The 19,592-nt window shown below is 36.6% G+C and overlaps 2 protein-coding genes across 2 annotated transcripts; both read left to right on the plus strand.

The window, feature by feature from the left end:
* Nucleotides 1-3,808: 3,808 nt before the first annotated feature.
* On the plus strand, nucleotides 3,809-6,086 carry LOC115992414 (actin-depolymerizing factor 2). Its single transcript, XM_031116610.1, has 3 exons — nucleotides 3,809-4,020; nucleotides 5,163-5,428; nucleotides 5,512-6,086. Exons 1-3 carry the CDS (start codon nucleotides 4,018-4,020, stop codon nucleotides 5,660-5,662), a joined length of 420 nt encoding a protein of 139 aa, XP_030972470.1. The 5' UTR covers nucleotides 3,809-4,017; the 3' UTR covers nucleotides 5,663-6,086.
* A 6,695-nt stretch (nucleotides 6,087-12,781) lies between these two features.
* LOC115992028 (pentatricopeptide repeat-containing protein At3g53700, chloroplastic-like) lies at nucleotides 12,782-15,820 on the plus strand. Its single transcript, XM_031116066.1, has one exon. It carries the CDS (start codon nucleotides 12,897-12,899, stop codon nucleotides 15,213-15,215), a length of 2,319 nt encoding a protein of 772 aa, XP_030971926.1. The 5' UTR covers nucleotides 12,782-12,896; the 3' UTR covers nucleotides 15,216-15,820.
* Nucleotides 15,821-19,592: the final 3,772 nt, after the last annotated feature.

Genomic DNA, 19,592 nt, shown 5'->3' on the forward strand with positions numbered 1-19,592 from the left:
TCCAATAATGAATAATTTTTTTTTTTTTTTCCCTTTTTCCCACCCCGCTTGACCTGCACTGCCACCCAAAGAGGTTATAGGGAAGGGGCGGCTTTGCTCTCTTGTCCCACCTCGAATATACACACGTGTTTTGATACCAAAATATTGTTTTCATCCCTAAAGTTTGCCTAAATTTTTTTTTTTTTTTTTTGTCCCTAATCTATTGAAAATATTACAATTATCCTTAAAATTTAAAGGGAAATGCTAACGAGTGCCCTTAAAACATTGGTTAACAATCTCTTTTAGGAAAGTTTTAATATCACTTTTATGGGAAATGAAAAAATTGTCAAAACATTAATTGTTTTTTATTTTTCCATAAAAACTTTCTTTAACTGGATTGTTAACCAATGCCTAAGGGCACTAGTTAGCATGACCCAAATTTATAAACCCATTTTTTAATCCCAAACTATTATAATTCTTTTTTTGTTCCTATTTTTGCCCTTATATTATTGAAAAAATTTCTAAAAATTTTAAGGACTAAAAACAAAACTTTTTAAAGTTTAGGAACAAAAATAATATTTTTCATGTTCAATTGCAATTCAAAAACACTTACTTCCTCTCCCTCTTAGCACTCTTAAAATTGTTTCTTCATTTTCAATTCCATCTATACCTTATCAATATTGAAGCCATCTCATTATGGATAATAAATTATCTCCAATCCGTCTCCAATGTAACTTGCTCTAATCTTTCCTACACAAGTTTTCTTGCTTTGGAAAATAGATGAGACAAGAATGAGGCACCCTTAATCCGACCCTAGCTTGTCTTGTTGCCATCCCTATTTTCACCCACTTTTGATACAATTCTTCTTTTCTTTTCTTTTTTTCTTTTTTTTTTTTTGTTGCTGAATCACTTTTCATAGAATTCAATTATTGGAAACACCTGTAGTTTGATACAACCACTAAAATTATGTGATCATATGGAAGAATGTGCTTGCAATTTAATTTTAAGTTTAAATATCGGTGGTAGCGTTGGGTCGACGCAGAAAGAGAATCTTGATGGACCCAAGCCAAGTGTTATTATGTTCCTTATATTTAAAGTGGAGAGAAATGGTTTGGTTTTGAGGGAAGTATCCAAATTTTACACTACCAAACATACAATGTCAACGACCACCAAATATCTGTCTGTGCCATTGTACATGTACACAGCTGAACTCGCCAAGCCAGCCCTTATGCGGCTTCCCAACTTTGGATATTTCTTAAAGGATTTTGCTCTGTATTTTTTTTTTTTTAATTTTTTTTTTATGTTCTTCCCCCAGTAGCTAGGATTGATTGCTATTGAAAATACCAGGATAATATAATTAAGAATCAAAGTTATTCTGTTATTCATTAAGAAAAAAAATCAAGGTTTACTAATCTAAAAATTGTCTTACTCACAATGGAATATTAGTATATATTATTAGTTATTTCCTTCATTCAAGACTGTAATAAAAAAAAGGGCAATAATCACACTTTACAATTAAAAAAAAAACTGCAATAACCCAAAGTTAGATATTATTAAATAACTCAATTTATGTATTATGAGATTGCTGTTGAGCTATTCTCAAAAACAAAGTATTGTAGTTGAGTAAACAAATATAATTTTGCCTCCAGATAATTTTCAGTTAGATTTACTTCAATTGGATATCTTTTATGTGTGCATGTTAATATTACTTCAACATCAAATATTATAATCAATTTGTTATAATTCATAACATTGTTTCTTAACATATCTACAAAAAAATGTTATTGAGACTATAAACTTTAGTATCCCCTCTACCTAATTTTCAAGTCTCTGTTATGTCAAATGTAAATGTGTTTTTAAGGTCCCTTTCTTGTTGGGAATTTTGTTAAGTTTCTAGGATGTTAAACTTTTTGGCCCATAACATTGCTTCTTGGGCAACATTTTGTAATTGGGATTGTAAGGACTGAATTTGAATTGGACACAATATATGATTGAGTTTTAGCTTGAAAAGTCCAAACAATAAATTTGTAAAGCGTGGATGAAAGAACTAGATATATTCTAGAAGAAAAACGATAAAATTTGCTAATTTAGGGCTATTAAACACAAGATAAGAAAGTCTATTCTCGGAGTGGACTAAGGAGGTTATATTATAATGTCTTGTTGATGAGCGAAGTTACAAGAGTTCACAGTATTATTACAGAAATTTCTTGACTTTTTCCAATCTTTTCCTTTAGGCCATCTTCTCATGCTATATACTACAATCTTGGTATTATTCCTACCATACACGTGTAGATTAGATTCTGAGAACTCCTTCTTATCCCATCCAACACCTCCCAAAACTATCAACTAGTAGCTGTAAGACTGTTTGACCATTGTTCACATATCACCTCCACATTAATGCGGCCAGAGAGTTAGTTAAGAGGTATTTAATGTGGAGGTAGTAGCTTTTTGAAGATATTTGTTGCCCTCTCCTTTTCTTACCCCTTGTCCAACGTCCAACTCTTAGTTGTGATGTAACTTTGAAGAAAGTTCATGATGATATGACACTCTTACTGACCTCGAACCTTTGTTTTCGAGATGGTTTTCCTCCTCGGACATTCGTTGGACTTATTTCATACTATCTTTACTTTTTTCTTTATACTGTTCCTCTTATAACCTCATCTGACCATCCTCAGATTAGCTAATATTCTCGGATTGGGCCATAGGCCCAATTAGTATAGCCTTAACAGTACCTCCTGATTAACTGGCTCCCATAAAGATGGACCTATAATCATCCCTAATCTTCTTGATTGGATTTTCTGCCTAGAAGGTAGAAATGAGTTTAAGCCTGTTTCTCCTCCCCTCTCGTCTTAATATAGTTATTCTTAATTATTAAAAAAAGTTATCTTTTCTATTGAAAATGAGGTTAATTATAAAATATTATAGAATATTGATGGGAAAAACACATTAAAATTATAAAATATTTAACATGACAGTTCATAAAACCATATACATGTATTAAATCGTATGATTGTTATGTAAATAATAATATTACATGCGGAAACTAATTTGAATTTCCACATAATAGTTTGGAGGAAGCCTTCAAATTAGTTTGAAGAAAAATTCTTTCTCCTGAATGGTCCATGCTTAAATTAGATGCATTGATTTTAAAATTGCTTATTACTAAAATGTTTTTTTTCCCTTCATTTTATTATTTTCTGTGTCAAGAAAATCACTTTCAAAAGAAAGCAATAAATCTAGTGATACAATTTTTATTTAAGAACTACTCATATTACTTCTTGTGATTGGAGTATTTTAAAAAAAATTGTATCTTTAATAAGTCTATTTGAAACTGATATTACTTCAATTACAATCTATCAATTTACGAAGATAAATTTTGTATCTAGATTATTGTTCAAAAGAAAAACTTAAGAGTAGATTCCCATTAGTTCAGTTGATAAAATTTCTTATTATCAAATAAGATATTTGATATTTGATTCCCATTTACACAAAAAAACTAACTAATGTCTTGAGTTTATATATGAAAAAAAAAAAAAAAAAAAAACTCAAGGCAAGCGACGTCGTATAGTGACTATTGATCTTTAGCCGAGTCTCATTCCACTCAAGAGTCCAGAGCGAGCCGATCCGTACAAATCCACCGTCCACCCATACGCGAGAAAGAATTTCTCGCGTATATGTAATAAAACGTGGCGCTAGGCCATTGGCTAAACGGTTTTCCACACGCCCCTCAGTCGTAATCGTAGTCGTATACCACGATTGATACTTAAAACTTAAAAAATCCTTGCCCACCAGCGAAAGAGAGAGAGCCACCTCTAAAAATCTACTACGTAATAAAAAGGGCATTTCAATTTTCAACTTATTTAAGCAACCAGATATCAAGGAGAACACTCAAACCCAAACCCAAACCCAAACCCAAAGCCTTCGTCATCGGACGATTCTCCCATCTCTCTCTCTCTCTCTCTCTCAACTTCTTATATCTTCTCTTCCTCAACTATCCACTGCAACAACAAAAAAGAAAGAAGAAGCCGAACAAACAAAATGGTCAGTCTCTCTGTTTACTTCTTTTATCCTAGGGTTCTGACTTTACTACTCCGATCGTACTCAAATTTTTCTTTTACTTTTCTCGCGGTTTCTTAGCAGCCAAACGGATCTTCGTTTTTCAAAAAAAAAAAAGTTGTTGTTGTTGTTGTTGAAGTCGGTGTTTGATCTGTGCTCGATCTGATTATTTGAACTAAAAATTGACTAGAATTCTAGAAATCTGTGTGGAGTTGTAGCTCCTTAACCGTTTTGCTGTACTTCGTTTGCTAGCAGATCTGATTTTCGTTCCGATGTTTAGTGTACGATTCGCGATTTCTGTAGCGGACTATCTTTTTTTGTTTTTTGTTTTGTTTTTTGTTTTATGTTTTTTTTTTTAAAGTTTCTGATCAATTATTGATTGTAAATTCGAGTGATTGTAAATTGTGTGGATCTACTGTCCTTAGTCAATGGATCTTGCTTGCTTTGCTGTGCTTTCTGTTTAGATTTCCTTTTTTACCCTAGATATTTTGTTTTGTATGTGTGTGCTGGTTTTGGATGTAGTGAATGTGCGTTGTCCTTTGAAAGCGGACGGTTCTGACTTTGCATTGCGTGTTAATTTTTTTCTTTTTTATTTTTATTTTAAGAGTATTTTAGTGATGGCTATGGAAGTGTATGCTTGTTTGATTTGAATTTCATATTTCTATAATATGAATATGTTTTCAGTTTTGAACCGAACCGGAACGCAGTAACCAAACGGGCACTATCTACCTTAAGCAGAAATGTTAGAGGATAAAGAAGGCCAAATTTTGTTTGTTAGAATTTTACAACAACGAAGCCTCAGTCCCAAAATTTTGGGGTTGCCTATGGATTGGTTTGTTAGAATTTTTCACTGTTTTAAAAATTTATTTTCTGCAGTCCGTAGAAAGAAAAGATGGATCAAATTAGACTAGAATCTTTTTAATCATTGTGATCTCATTCGTGTCTATTATCTTTCTGTCTCTGTCATTCCGGCAATCAAATGTAGGGTAATTGAATTTAATTTCTAAATGTTTCCAATATTTTGGAATGCTACTTATGTCAGTATTCCGCGTATCTTATGTGGGTCATACTGAGTTACAGAATTATGTCAAGTATTTTATCTCTATGATGTGCGTGCAATTCCTCAGGCCAACGCAGCTTCGGGTATGGCAGTGCATGATGACTGCAAGCTGAAGTTTTTGGAGCTTAAGGCAAAAAGGACCTATCGCTTCATTGTTTACAAGATTGAGGAGAAGCAAAAGCAAGTTGTTGTGGAGAAGGTTGGTGAGCCAAACCAAAGTTATGAGGATTTCACTGCAAGCCTTCCCGCTGAGGAGTGTCGTTATGCTGTCTACGATTTTGATTTTGTCACTGAAGAGAATTGCCAAAAGAGCAGGATTTTCTTCATTGCGTGGTAACTATGATCCGTCTTTAATTGATCTTTGTTGCCATGTTCTTGGTGGTTGTATGTTCTAATTCCTTTCCTGTTCTATGAAGGTCTCCTGATACGGCAAGGGTTAGAAGCAAGATGATTTATGCAAGCTCCAAGGATAGATTTAAGAGAGAGCTTGATGGAATTCAGATTGAGTTGCAAGCAACCGATCCAACTGAGATGGGTCTTGATGTCATTAAGAGCCGTGCCTGCTGAATACAAATCGTAGCCCTTGCGACAGGGAGTTCCTCCCTTCATCCCTTCTTTACTTAAGTGAATTGTTTATAGTTTGTGAGATGGTAAACTTGGCTAATTATCGTCTTAATTTCCAAGTTTTTCCGTGGAGTCTTTTATTCATCTTGGACAAGTGTTTACCACCTTCTGCCTCCCTGGCGGGTCTGGTCTTGTGTAAACAAGTATCGCTGGTTTCCAAAATATCATGTGATTTGTTATCTATAGAACCTATGTACTGTCGAGTTGCCTTTCATAGTCTTATTCCTACTAGCTAATATGTAACTGTTCGTGGGGGTTAGACAACACCTTTAGAGTTCATTTCAAGTTTTGAACTGATCCCTGTCATTTAACTTTGGAATGCTAAAGGCGAATGGTTTTAAATCTTCAAATTGCTGATTTATTGTCTTGTTTTGTTTTACATAGATAAATGTTAAAATGTATCAAGAGAACTGATATCTGATTTTGCAAAATTTTTTATATTTTTTTAAAACTATTTCTACTTTCTTCTTAAATAAATATTCATTTTGAGTTATTGTGGGTTGCGGAACAGGATTTGCTTACTTGTCGCTCTTTGAGAATTTTAAGGTCAATGACATCTTCGTCCCTAGTATCTTACTGAATTATTACGAGCCTTTGTTTGTGTTAATTGTTCAAATACCTACCTATAATTCCTAAAGAATAATTATAGGGACAAACCTAATCGCACATTTAATTTTACATATGTTGATATGTGCGATTATTAGTGGTGAACATTTTTAGCCTACTCTTATTTACATGGACTCACCACTTTTGGTTGATTATTTACGGTTGTACAAGTCAACAAGTTGAGAAATTCGGTGTGATTGAGAAATTCAGAAATTCGGTGTGAAAATGAGTGTGTCCGTGTTATTGTTTGTTAATTCTTAAATGATGGAGAAGCTTGTCTGTGTCGCAATGTGTCTACCACTCTATTTTCGCAGTCAACTTTAATAGTAAAATGTTACCACTATATACGGAGTCAACTTTAATAGGAAAATGTTGTTGATGTAGACCGGGCTAGTATGACTAACCTATTCACCTATTGTTTCCCCTTAGTCGGAGCCTATCCTATACCCTCCTTACAGTTTGCGTTGTGTTGCACTACCGGTATTGTTTCGTCTTCTTCTTCTTCTTTAATGAATCAAACTAATTTCATTAAAAAAAACCCAACTTACAGCACTCATAGGAACAAGTCAAAGACCCTGCTAGTACAACTTCATATCAAAATCAAGTATAGTCAAAATAGCTATTTTTAGAACAAATAAGTGCAAACCCCACTTGCAGTAGAGGACTCTGCTTAAGATAAAGTCATTGAATCCCCCAATGGCCATCACACGAGCTTTCACATCCCATCTTATGGATTGCAACACCTCTTCCTTAGTTTTAGAGTGACCTTGATGAATTCTAGAATACCTATGTGTTTATATGTTAGAATATGCAGCTCCCCAAGCAAATTTTCTTGTTTCTTTCAAACTACTTCCCTTCAATTTATGACCACCCTAGCATACTAAATCTTCCCAACAAAACTCAGGCTTAATGACGAGGCACCAGCCCATAATCTCCTTTCAAAGTCTTCTTTGTAAAGGAACATTCAAAAAATAAACCTACTTTTAGTATAGGCTTTGCAAAAAACACAGCATGACACACCTTTATATCTCCATTAGATCAATCTGTCTCTAGTAGTCAAACTGTTCTTGAAGTCCAGCTTGCATCTAAATGCATATTTTGGAAGCGTGAGCCAGACCAACCTCCACCAATTCACCTCTGGTAGCTTGGTTCTAATTGCATTCTAGGTTTGGGTGCAATTAAAGCCTCCAAATTTTGAAATATTGCGTACTACTTGATCTTCCGCCACCACCACCCCCCCCCCCCCCCCCCAACAAAAAAAAAAAGCACAAGACTTATTCTACTTTGAATTGACACTAAATCTTTAGAACGAGCTGGTTTCCAGCACCGATCTTCATTCTTGAGATTGCTTGACACTTTAGCATCTAAAGAACTAATCGAGTCATAGATGAATCTATGCCCATACTTGGTGAAGAGAACTTCTAGGTGCCAGTTATCATGCTAGAGGGAAATATGACTCTCATCCCCCACCACAAATTTTAATGTAAGCTTGGCAATGTGCCTAATTTTGATTAGTGTTCATGACTCTATGCCATACATCGTATATTGCCTTTATTCTTTCTCATGTGCTTTTGTCCATTTTATTTTTCCTACTTTTGTACATTGTTATTAGTTGAGTTTAGGTGTCTCACTACTTGATGCCAGATTGCCAGTAGAGATACTCTGCCTATACGGCTGTACCTAACTAGAGATTTCATGCTCATTGGGCATCCTCACTAAAAGCCAACACCTCCATAAACCCCAAACCATCCCACACAAGACCCACACTAGTGGCACAGACCCACTGCCGATTGAGATCCATACTACTTCAATCCCCATTCCTTATTTGCTTAAATACCAAAAACCATCACATTCCCCAAAAAAAAAAAAAAAAAAAAAAAAACCACCATGTGCTGATGATGAACATGGTTCGGGCGGCGATGTGATACGAGAGGCCTAATGATGGAGAAACTACACCCTGTTTCGGGTGTATGTTTCCTCCATCTCACAAGCTGGTGGGACCCACAGCTGGTCCCACCAGCTTGTGAGATGGAGGAAACATACACCCGAAACAGGGTGTAGTTTCTCCTAATGATGAGTTCATCCACAATCTAGCTCTATGGGCTAGGGAGCAAGTGGTGAAGGGGGTTGTCGGCAGGGAATGGCATCGTTGTCATTGAGAGGCCAATGTGGGGTGGGACGTGGGTGGAGAGGAAGAGGTTTGAAAAAGAACAAGAAAAAGGAGAGGAAAAAAGGGGGAATAGATGTAAAGTATACTTTTGGTGTTTAAAAATAAAATTTCGTTAATTTTTTGGCGCACAGTCCAAATTTTTTTATTAAAAAAAATACAATTTTTATTTTTTTTTTAAATATCTAAAAGGTAACAATTTAGCGGTTGTTTAGATGGGATGAGTTTTGAGTTATATCACTCAATTTTCTGTTTCCATCATCCAAATCATGTGGATTCCACGGAAGAGCATTTGTTTGGATGAGTTTTGAATTATAGTTTTCATGACTCAAGTTACTCAAAAAACCAGATCACAGTCATGGAAAATGAAAACAGGTTTCACCTATTTTCAAAACTCAAAATCTGATACTTAGTGGCATGACCGTAAATAAGGTGAGATTGTGGGCCCCAAAAGCCAGTGCCTTGTCACATCCCATCGGTCACTCTCTCTCTCTCTCTTTTTTTTTTTTTTTTTTTTTTTTTTTTTTCTTTATCTGTTCTTCTTTTTGTTCTTCTTCAGAGCAAAAAGCTCATACTCACCGACCACTCACACGCATAGCATTCTTTTTGCTTTCTTCTGATTTAGTGTTCTTTCTGTTCTTTCTTTTTTGTTCTTCTCCCACCGGTCTCTCACACGCCGACCCAAGCTGAGAGATCATTGGCGTCGATCTTTGATCACACGCCAAAAAGCTCCACCACGCGCTAATTCTCCTCATCGCTGCTATTGTACTTGTTCTTCGATTTGGCCGGAGCGTCGAAATCGGTATCCACAGCAACAGTGGATCTCTGTTGGAAATGATTCGATCTGGAAGCTCTATTGTTGATGCTGGGAACAGCTCCGTTGGAAGCTCCTTTTTTATCTGGAAGCTCTTTTTTTTTTTTTTTTTTTTTAAATTTTGTGATGTATCATAAATAAGTATGAATGGAGTTTTGAATTTGGGATGATGAGCTGCTTTAGGTGGTGTTAAATTGTTGAGAGTTTTTGTTGTTTATACTTCTTTGGTTAAACTGTGAATGGAGTTTTTGTGTTAAACTGTGATTGTGGTGGTGGCAAAATGAAATGTGCAGTGAAGAAAATTGTGGGAGATGAGGGTTTGGTGGGTAGGCTAACAGCTGTCTTTGACCATTGTTTAGGTATGGGTCCCATAAAAAGTAAAAAAATTTAAGTGATGAAAAGTTGAAAATATGTGCCAAACGGGTGGAATTAGGAAATTTGGGTATTTTAAGTGATGAGTGATGAGTGACCATTTTTTTTAACCAAACAAGCCCTTAGTCATTTTCTTAATTTTTTTGGTCTGTTTCTTTGCTTACAATATTAAGGCTATCTAACCTAGCTGAAGAAACCGACTGGATTTGAGTTGACCATTGGCTGACTTGACTACTTCGATGGTCAGTGGCGGGTCTTTTCCTCTAGAAATTGACTCCAATAGGCCAGTTTAGGTTCTCCCCCCCCCCCCCTAAAATCCATAAAACCCAAATCGACAAACTTACTAAGCAATTTTCAACGAAAATTTCTAGATTCGGTGAGATCTTAGCTAGATCCGATGAGATTTCGATTGGATCTAGCGAAATCTCATCATCAAATCCGATGAAATTTCTACTGGATCTAGCAAAATTTTATTGAATCTAGTTAGATTTTCATTGGATTTGGCAAAATCTCACCGATTTCCTATCATTTTCTTATCATTTCCTAGATCCTTAACTCCAACTAACCTGCCTGCCACTCATTGGAGGTTTGATTTGCCCGATTCGATCATCATCTCGATCAATGGCAAGTTGAGGGCTGCTCTACTCGATCAGGTTGGGTCAAATGTAGGTTAAGCGCAAACCTAATTCGACCCGACTAGTGGACTACCCTAGCTTATGTTACATCATTGGTAATTTAGTTGGAAACTCTTGACACCTTAGCCCTATGTCTCCTCCTCCACCCTCCCCCCCCCCCCCCCCCTCTCTTCCCCCCAAAAAAAGCTCACTCAAAAGTAAAAACATGATGTAGATAGTGGCAAGCCCATAGTCCTTGATCCCAAATTTTGCCTTTTTCCCATAGTTATGAAATATAGTTTTCAATTGGGTAGCCGATTCGGTATTTAATTAAACCCTTTCTGCAAGTGATTCACCTAGACCTAGTCAAACTTGGTGGTTTTGTGAGGGACCATTCAATCGGTTGTGTTTGTGATTTTTGAGAAAAAGGAGTTGTTTTATAAATTTTTGATAAAGGAAAGGGTTGACAAGAAGAAGAAAATGAAAGAGAAGTTGAGGCTAGGAAAAGAAAAAGCACTCGTTGTTATTGTGGCGAATCGCCCAACCTTAGATGTTGTTGTTTCTTCTTAGTTTTCAAAGCTACTTTTCCCCAATATGCAATAAGATTCTTAAGAAGATATATATTTTTTCTTTCTAAAAAGCAATTCTTACCATCAACAAAACATATGTAATTATATTCCCAAACATCCAAATTTCTAAACATCACATTTATTAGAATTTGATCGATAGGGCATAATAAATTTCCCAAACTAAAGTTTAATGTCCAACTTCTCAATCATAATTGTACTAAAGACATGAGTTGTTTATGAATATATGATAATAATTATTTTGTCATTTTCTTTCTAAAATTGGTGATGTCTTTTATTTCTATTTCGAGCTAATCACAAAACTATAAAACAATGTCAAAAAGTTTTTTAGTTTAGTGGCAGCATTGGTTTTTTTTTTTTTTTTTTCTTTTCTTTTTTGGTGAAAAGAAAAATTAGATTAGAACTAAGTTAATTAGTACAATTACAACCTAGATCACATAACATCCCAAGCATAAGCTAAGAGCTGGTACAAAATACAAGGAGGGGGATTATAGTACATTACAAAAATATCACTAGAATTGTTTCCTTCCTTCGCTAAAAGGTCTGTGCACTATTCCCCTTCGCAGTGGATGAAAGCTTTATCAAAAAGTTGAACTAGGGACCTGTAGTAAAAAATTAGGGCACTACAAGGGTTAGAGGCATCAGTCATGGGGCTATATGATGGGAGCATGCTAATAACACATTTTACATCTATCTTTATAAGTAGCTCATGGATATTGAGGTTGTTTTCAAGGGCAAGTCCATCTTGAATTCCCTAAAGCTCTATCACCATGGAGTGGGTGAGACCAATACTTCTAGAAAAGAAAGAAAGAAAGAAAAAACCCTCGATCCATTCTCCTTTTGCAATTTCTAATGAGGCCACTAGCAGTAGCCCTACTCGAGTTTCCACAGGTAGACCCATCAATGTTGAGCTTGAAGAAACCCATAGGATGGGTTTCCAAACAATAAGATTGATGGTTTGATGATGCTTGCTTGTTTTGTAGGGTCAAGAGGAAAAAAAGAATCAACTACAAGAGATTCGATTACCTTTAAGATTGTGTGTGGCTCAAAAGGTTGACATTCCTTAATTGTTTTGTTACGGGCAGGCCAACATTGGATTCTTTATCTTTGGTGTGGGTAAGGGTGTCCAGACTCGAACCACACCCGTCGGACCGACCAAATCGCCCGATCCCCACCCGATTTTAGCTGGAACCAACGCTCCCATCGGTTGGTGGTGGGTTTCTGCGCCCAAGACCCGATGCCGGCGGGTCAAGTGGCAGGTTTTCTTCTCCAAAACTCGAGCCACTCGACCTGACCGATGTTATATACAAATTCGGCCTACTCCGACAAGATCAAGCTCAGATTTGAGGAGCTTCGACGAGATCTTGACCATATTTGGTGAGATTTAGCTAGATCCAGCCAAATACCAACAGATTTCGATGTAGATCTAGTGAGTTTCTACAGATTCCGACGATTGTTTTGCGTATTCCGATGGCATTTGCAAGCTCTAGTGACTTCCTCCACCGATCAAACCGACTCGAGCACCACCCAAACCCGAAACTGACTCGACCGATTGACGCTAGCGGTCGGTTTCGGGTCCCTCTACCTTCCATCTGATGCCGACGGGTCAAGTCCAAGCTGGGTCTAAAATCGACTTGGCCGACCCATGGACAGCTTTAGGTGTGAGTTTCAGTTAACTTAATTAGTAAAGTCTTTTCTTGTTGAATGACAAATTTAGGGTTTGAACCTCACTTATACTAAAACTTATTGGTGCTTTAGCCGGATGATAAAAAGAGTAATTATCATAGAACGAATATGATAAGTTAAAATAGTATATATTACCATATCTATCAAAATAATAATAATAAACGACAAAATATAAGTCTGCATTTCCTCTATGAAAACGGTGGGTCGTTACGAAAACTGCCAAACCCAAAACTCTTATCACATTGTTCTCTGCCAATTTCATATCTACTCTCACCTCATCGCCAGTTACCACTCAACTCTCTGCACCTTACATGTTTGTGAAATTGCCCAAATGGCTTTCTCTTCCTGTCTAAAATGCTATCCTTTGTCTCTACCGCATTCCATAAACTACCACCCACCACCGCTCTCATTCTCTCACAAACCCACCTCCAATTCCTTCATCTCCTTCGCCTCCACACAACACCATGACCAAGTCACAACCCTTTCTCCACTCTCCAATTCAACTCCACCCACTACTCTCTCTCAGCTCCCTTCAGACTTCACCCCAAAGCAACTCCTTGACACCCTTCGCCGCCAAACCGACGAGTCTTCAGCCCTTCGCATATTCGAATGGGCCTCGAAGCAGTCCAGCTTCACACCCAGTTCGGCCATATACGAGGAGATTCTTCGTAAGCTTGGAAAGGTGGGGTCTTTCGAATCGATGAGAAGTGTCTTGGAAGAAATGAAACTCGCGGGGTGTGAGATTAGTACAGGTACTTTCTTGATTTTTATTATGAGCTATGCAGAGTTTGAATTATATGATGAAATTGTTGGTGTTGTGGAAATGATGGAGAATGAGTTTGGCTTAAAACCTGACACGCATTTTTGTAACTTCTTGTTGAATGTTCTTGTTGATGGTAATAAGCTTAAACTAGTTGAAACCATGCATTCGAGTATGGTTAGTAGAGGAATTAAGCCAGATGTTTCCACTTTTAATGTATTGATAAAGGCTCTTTGTAAAGCTCATCAAATTAGGCCGGCCATTTTGATGATGGAAGAGATGCCAAACTATGGTTTGTCACCGGATGAGAAAACGTTCACCACGCTAATGCAAGGGTATATCGAGGAAGGTAATATTAGTGGTGCATTGAGAATTAGAGAACAAATGGTAGAAGTTGGTTGCCCATGTACCAGTGTGACAGTAAATGTTTTGATTAATGGGTTGTGCAAAGAGGGTAGGATTGAGGAAGCGTTGAGTTTTGTTCAGGAGATGTCAAATGAGGGCTTCCGTCCCGATCAGTTTACGTTCAACACTTTGGTTAATGGTTTGTGCCGGGCGGGACATGTCAAACATGCTTTAGAGGTTATGGATGTAATGCTGCAGGAAGGGTTTGATCCGGATATATTTACGTACAACTCTTTGATTTCTGGGTTGTGTAAATTGGGTGAAGTTGAAGAGGCAAAGGAAGTTCTTAATCAGATGGTTTTGAGGGATTGTTCCCCTAACACTATCACTTATAACACTCTAATTAGCACCTTGTGTAAGGAGAACCGAGTTGAAGAGGCCACTGAACTTATTCGTGTTCTTACAAGCAAGGGAATTTTACCTGATGTTTGTACGTTTAATTCTCTGATTCAAGGACTCTGTTTGACTAGTAATCATAGAATGGCAATGGAGCTATTTGAGGAGATGAAGAAGAAAGGGTGTCAACCTGATGAATTTACTTACAATATTTTGATTGACAGCCTCTGTTCTAGGGGGAGACTTGAGAAAGCTTTGAGCTTGCTGAAAGAGATGGAGTCAAGTGGCTGCTCACGGAATGTTTTTATATACAATACTTTGATAGATGGGTTTTGCAAAAACAAGAGAATTGAGGATGCGGAGGAAATTTTTGATCAGATGGAACTCCTAGGGGTTTCAAGAAATTCAGTGACCTACAACAGCCTTATTGATGGTCTTTGTAAGAGCAGGAGGATGGAAGAGGCCTCTCAGCTTATGGATCAAATGATAATGGAAGGATTGAAACCTGACAAGTTCACATACAATTCCCTGCTCACATTCTTCTGCAGAGATGGTGATATAAAGAAGGCAGCAGATATTGTTCAAAGTATGACTTCAAATGGGTGTGAACCAGACATTGTCACTTATGGGACTCTTATTGGGGGCTTGTGCAGGGCAGGTAGAATTGAGGTTGCAAGTAGGCTCCTCAGAACTGTTCAGATGAAAGGAATGGTCCCGAGTCCACCGGCTTATAATCCTGTAATTCAAGCACTATTTAAGCAAAAGAGAGCAAAAGAAGGCATGATGCTTTTTAGAGAAATGATGGAGAAGGGTGATCCTCCTGATGCCGTTACGTATAAAATTGTTTTTCGTGGGCTTTGCAATGGTGGAGGACCAATTGGGGAAGCTGTTGATTTCGTGGTTGAGATGATGGAGAAAGGATTTGTTCCACAATTTTCATCATTCATTTTGCTGGCTGAAGGACTTTGCGCTTTAGCCATGGAGGACACCCTAATCAAACTTGTTGATATGGTCATGGAGAAAGCAGGCTTCTCAGACAGTGAGGTTTCCATGATAAGGGGGTTTCTCAAAATCCATAAATTTCAAGATGCCTTGGCCACTCTTGGTGATATTTTAGATAGCCGAAATCCCAGAAAAGCTTACAGGTGAAGATGCAATTAAAATGCTACGTGCTAGTTGGTAGGAGGATAGAGGCTATGTTTCCTGATTTCTAATTTGAAAATTTTGGATTACTTTCAGTCCAGTAGGTGATGCTGTACTAAGGTAATGAAGATAATGAAAGGGATTTTAGAGGATGACATGCTGGACTTGTAAGGGGTTGAGTCAATAAAATAGTAATGTTGGTTCTCTTTGGTTGGCCTCATGGAGGAGACTCCCTCCTACATATTCATCTGAAAAAAGACTTCCTCTTGCAATTTCAGTGTCAACATTTGCAGAAGAAAAAGATCAGAAATTGTCTTTGTATTAAGTTGGCTCGTGTACCATTTCAGAGCGAATACCATTGTTTCTGGTCCTGAATTTCTTGTAATAATGTGTGAATGCATTCAGGCTGTAGGGTCAACTTGTGGATTGGTACAGAAACATTGCCTATCAACAGGTTCAAGCTTCCAGTTATACCCATGAGGATGTTTATATGTAAATTAGACATAACTATTAAAAAAGAACGAATTTAGCAAGCTTGATCGAGTAGCATGTAGTATGTCTTAGGCATTACTCCCTTCTCTTCAATGCATAATTTGTTATTTACTTATTTACGGGTTTGGTTTATATGTATCACCGTTTGCTGTTCTGTTGGTCAGCTTCCACGGAATTAATACATATTCGTGTGTGTGTGTGTTTGATTTGCACCCATTTTGGAATCTTTTGGCTGAGTGCCAAAGAATGGTCGAATTTTTGAATCTCTGCTCTTCTTTTATTTTGAGTCATGTATCATAAAATGAGTATGGTGGAAATGAGAAAATTAAGATAGATTAGCAGGAATACACAGAAAGATAGGATTTGAAACAAGGGAATCCACTTAAAGATAGGGATAGCCTAAAGATGAGGGATAGCTGTTTGAGATAGTTTGGTCATGTTAAAAAGAGAGCAAGTAATGAACTGGTAAGAAAAAGTAAGTTGATCCAAGTTGAGAGAATGTAAAAATATTGAGGAATGTCAAAAATAACATTGATAAAAGTAAATAAAAAAACGAAATGTCAATTAGGAAAGTAAAAGAGAGCATGACTTCAAATAGAATAGAATGGAGAAAAAGATTTGTACTAACTCAAGATTTACATTCTCCTGGGAATGTATGCAGTACAGTTCATGTCCATACACAGTAGCACATGTAAACGAGAAGGAGATTAAAGTAAATGGCAAAGAGCTACCTGAACCCTAAACCAACTTTCTCCATCTGTCACCGTTTTGAGTCATGGGTCAAAGACAAAAGCCATAAGCTGTAAATTGGTCAATAAAAGTTTCTGTTTTATATAATATTGATCTTAAAGGACGAAAATGAAATCTTTCAAGCATCATGTTCTAGTAAATTTGAACAGAATGTACTTATCAAAATAAATCATTTAAATAGAACACTCAACCTCCGATCTCTGTGTTTGGCTGTTATCTTTATTCATGCACGCTAGATTCCCTTCATCCCGCATTAACTACCCGCAAAAAATGCGGTCGCATCAGAGATTGGCACCCCTGCTCTATTCCATTTTTTCCACTATCATTTTTCTACTTTCCTTCTTTTAGGCTCCTGTGAAATGCTAAGTTTCCAAAAAATAGAAAAATTCTATTGTTCAAAATTTATCCTTTGAAGGACATAAGATAATAAGTTAAAAATTTATAAGAGCACTGGGTCTTCTAAATCAACTTGTAATTCCTATTTTCAATAAGAATGTCAGGATCCAAATCTTTCATTTCCTAATCCTCAAATTACCCATGGATTAAAGAACCTTTTGAAGATGCTCTTAGAGACCATGTGATCAAAACTCTAATTCTTCAAATTCTTGTAACAACAAGATGGTATCTCATGTATCATATACATGCAATATCTCTTTCAAATAAAAAATATAAGTTTTACTATAACACTTTAGAATGAAATTGAATGGTGTAGGGGCCTATTTTTTTGTCAAAATACAGGATATTTGTGGACACTTCTTGAACAAAGGGTTGTGGGGTTGAGAAATGGGCCTGGTTCATTTTACAAAATTGGTCCAGCTGGAATTGGGCTTGATATGTCCCGTAGAATTGGCTCCGCTAAACCAGTCAGCAGCAAAACACATACTCCAAACAAATAATAAAATACAACCCAGTAATTTGTTAACTCAAAAAAAAACCAGCATATTAGCAAGTGTTTAACTCAAAGGATTGTTATTTGCTGAATAGAACTTAGCTAAGAAAAATCTTTGCTCCAACTCTCATAGTCTTATTGCTTAAAGTCAGCACAAAACTATGGATTTTGGAACTTGAGTCAACCTTGGCTGTGGAGAAGAAGCCCGAAGAGCAGTGTCTTTTTGGGAGAGAGGGAATACTTTAGTGGTGCATGCCAAGATATTCTCCTAAGGGTTTTCTCAACTACCCTCTTAAAAACCTATTCTGCCACCATCCTTTGTCTATTCTCTCTAATATGTTTACTGCTCTACTAATGCCTTTTCCTCCTTTTGTTGATGTTCCCCCATGTGGCTGAGTTCTATTCCTATTTATACACAAATTTTGGGACTTTCCTTCTGACTCTCTTCCTCCCTCTTTGGAAATTCTTATTACAAAAGAGGTTTTGATTTCTTTCTATATTTGGTAAATAGACTAATCTCAATGCAAACTCTCAAATCACAGCAACACTTCTTTTCAGACGAGGATTCCTAGAGAGTAATTGATGGAAATTGATTATCTTATTTAACCAAGGTTTAATCTTAAGATTTTTTTTAAACCATGCAACTTATGGTCCACCACGTTCTCCATCCATTCAATCAAAACACTTCCCAGCAAGTATTTTTTTCCGAATGAACCACGACAGAACACCAAAAACCAAAGACTCTCTCCCCTCCACCAAAACACAACTCCCGAGCTTCAATTAGTGCTAAGTCCTCCTCTCTTTTCGGGTTTGGGATGCGAAGGAGCAGGACTCATCCTTTTCTTCACATTGCTCGATGTCTGAAATTATGGAATGTTTTTACTTACCTTCGTGTTCAGCAGGTCTCTCTGTTTTCCCTTCCCCTTTTCATGAAGTGCTCAGAGCTTGCAATTCTCTTGTATAAGGAGTTTGGTAAGTGCTCAGAGCCTCCAATTCACTTATATAAGGAGTTTGGGGCATACTGGGCTTATTTCAATTCTTTGGATCATTCTGTAGAAGCCCTTTTGTGGGCCTTTTATTTTCTTTAGCATGTTTGGGCCATCTCTTGGGCCTATTTTTGCTTTTCCAGCGGGCTTCTTAATGAGAGCTGCTCTCTCTCTCTCTCTCTTTTTTCTCAGCTGTGGATAACCAGGCCTCTACTGATTTCCTCATCCTAATATAGATTGCAATAAACCCTTTTCTTTGGTTACTTTGCTAGCTTGGTTAGGATGTGGGTCTAGTAATAGGTTTTTCAAGCCCTTTCTTCCTTGCTTTTCTTTAGTGGGCTTGAGACTTTTTTTGCCGGCCCATAGCCTAAAAAATAGGGAATCAACAAATAGAATGGATAAATCATAAAGGAATGGAATAACATTGAATTGAATAAAACGTATTTAAGTAATGAAAAATAAATGAATCAAATGGAATTATTAATCCTTGTTTGGAAGTTTTAAAATAAAGAAATGAAAGTTAATCGTATTTAGGAGTTATATAAAGGAAAATAAATTGAATCATTAATCACAATATTACTATTAAACCTTAATTTTAAAAGGGTAAAACTTAGGTACAGTACTTATATGCTGTTCTTTAGGTTTCCATATTAAAATTCTGCCATGTGGTTTTTTCTAAAAAGGGGAATACATAAGTTTTTTCCGTTTTAAAATAAAAGACTAAATATATATAAGAGTATTTTTGGAGTTTTAGTGAAAATTTGAGGTTTTGAGGGAATAAAAAAGAATGCGTGTTTCCTTAAATCTCTCCTATCCATTCAATTTCCTGAGTTCTCTCCCACTTAAACTTTTAAACAATAGAATAGACTCTCTGTTCTATCCATTAAAACTCCCAAACAAATTCCATTTTATTCTTTTCCCTCCTCCCAAACGATAAGTTTTCCATTGACTTGTATATAGTTTTCTTTTGACCTTTTTTTTTTTTTCCAATACTATCTAACACATAGAATGCCAAAATACAACAAAATTATGATTAGATTAAACCCAAGATTGTTCATTTCTAGTAGTAAAAAACTCACCGAGCGCCAATCAACGTTACTTTTTTTTTACAACACAGTCGCCATTATAGTTCTCCTGACATTTCCTTGCGGATTTTGACCAGGTAAACCCTCGAATGAATGCTGAAAACGCCATTCATGTCTTAGGATTTTTTTTAATGATATTTTTTGATATGGGTATTTACGAATTTACGTTGGTGTTATGCCA

Source organism: Quercus lobata, chromosome 5, assembly GCF_001633185.2.
Source record: "Quercus lobata isolate SW786 chromosome 5, ValleyOak3.0 Primary Assembly, whole genome shotgun sequence".
NCBI lineage: Eukaryota > Viridiplantae > Streptophyta > Magnoliopsida > Fagales > Fagaceae > Quercus > Quercus lobata.

What these genes read in the sequence shown, in the direction of transcription:
- LOC115992414 (XM_031116610.1), top strand. An exon ending in AGGATTTTCTTCATTGCGTG is followed by an intron (nt 5,429 to 5,511) that starts GTAACTATGATC and finishes TGTTCTATGAAG; the next exon opens with GTCTCCTGATACGGCAAGGG.
- LOC115992028 (XM_031116066.1), top strand. Translation starts at nt 12,897, where the DNA reads ATGGCTTTCTCTTCCTGTCTAAAATGCTATCCTTTGTCTCTACCGCAT.